Genomic DNA, 1,285 nt, shown 5'->3' with positions numbered 1-1,285 from the left:
AAAACTCTGAATAAGGATGCATGTTGACTATATCTAATAGAGATTTACTATTAAATTAGTTTCTTGTTTTATCCAACAAGATACTATTTCTTGTCAAAAGAAATACTCTAAGACCATGTTTGGATTAGGGACATGTTTTACCCCGGACTAATTTAACTCGCTATAGTCATGGGGTATAATAATCCATAAGCTTATAGTAAAAAATTTTGGTTCAATTTATTATTAACACCATTAATAACAATGTCATGTACGGAAACTTATCATTATAAAGGGGGTATAGGTTAGGACATAACGGCAAATGTCCATAATTTCCTTCTACCTATTACAAGTCTTTGAATGGAATTTGTGAAAGTTTCAGGACATTTTGGATATTTTGTATAATAAGGACCAGGAATTTAAACTTTGCATCAACGACTAATCCAACTTGGATGAAGAACATTTGAGAGAAAAAAAAAATTAAAATATTTCATCTTGCATTGTGTTGCGCAATTACAAGAACTCACTTTTAATACGGTTCGGACCCTTGAACGTATATGTTAGGCTTCGACGGTTTTTTATCCAGCAAGCACGCGTGCGGTTGCCAGTTTACACGAATGAACTCATCTAACCCGTCTACGTTATCGTCGAACAGCGGACCAATTTGCTTCATCATCTATTTAATGAGTTTCCATTGTATTGCATTTGTTCGGAGTTTGCTTGTCGTGTTATCTCCTCCATATTTTTATTCTTCCCATTTTTTTTAAAAAAAAAATATTGATTAAGGGGTAACAGGGTCTTTTCATATCTAATCATCAATAGTCCCCGAACTACAATAACACCTCCCCTCCCCCTTTATTTAGTCCAAAATATTTAGACTGTTTCACTTTAAAGATTTATGCTTACTTTATAGGGATGGTGATGATTGTGCCACATAAGCGACAAAGAGAGAAATCCCCTCTTATGACAATGATACTCATTAATCTCTTTACTTTAAAGGACTGAAAAACAGACATGTTAGCTATTCTAAGAAAATGGAGTTGCATAGCGCGCTCCAGAATTCTTGCCAAGGTAATCAAAATAAGTAAGGGAAAAAAAACCACCCCACAAAAAAAAAAGGGAAGAAGAAGAAGAAGGCGAAAAAAGAAAAGTAGAATAATATAATAAGTCTATGATCCTTGGGTTAGTCTCTGCATCTGTTCTTCGCCATCGAGCGTCTCCATGAGAAGAGGAGGAGCATACTGTGCTGTACCTTGATGCTCTTCTGCATCTTGGCAAAAGGAGAGGATGATAGTATCTATAGCCATCT

At 35.2% G+C, this 1,285-nt stretch overlaps 1 protein-coding gene across 1 annotated transcript in view; it reads right to left on the bottom strand.

The window, feature by feature from the left end:
- Positions 938–1,285, bottom strand: part of LOC109831243 (choline transporter-like protein 2) — a 15,989-nt gene continuing 15,641 nt past the window's right edge. Inside the window, exon 11 of the mRNA XM_020398579.1 lies at positions 938–1,283. Within this exon, the coding sequence (XP_020254168.1) occupies positions 1,146–1,283 (138 nt within the window). The 3' untranslated portion in view covers positions 938–1,145. The remainder of the gene's footprint in view (positions 1,284–1,285) is intronic.

The sequence above is a fragment of the Asparagus officinalis genome, chromosome 1 (assembly GCF_001876935.1).
Source record: "Asparagus officinalis chromosome 1, Aspof.V1, whole genome shotgun sequence".
Classification (NCBI taxonomy): Eukaryota; Viridiplantae; Streptophyta; class Magnoliopsida; order Asparagales; family Asparagaceae; genus Asparagus; species Asparagus officinalis.
Note: the sequence above shows the minus strand (reverse complement) of the source record. Positions and strands in the feature narration are given on the sequence as shown.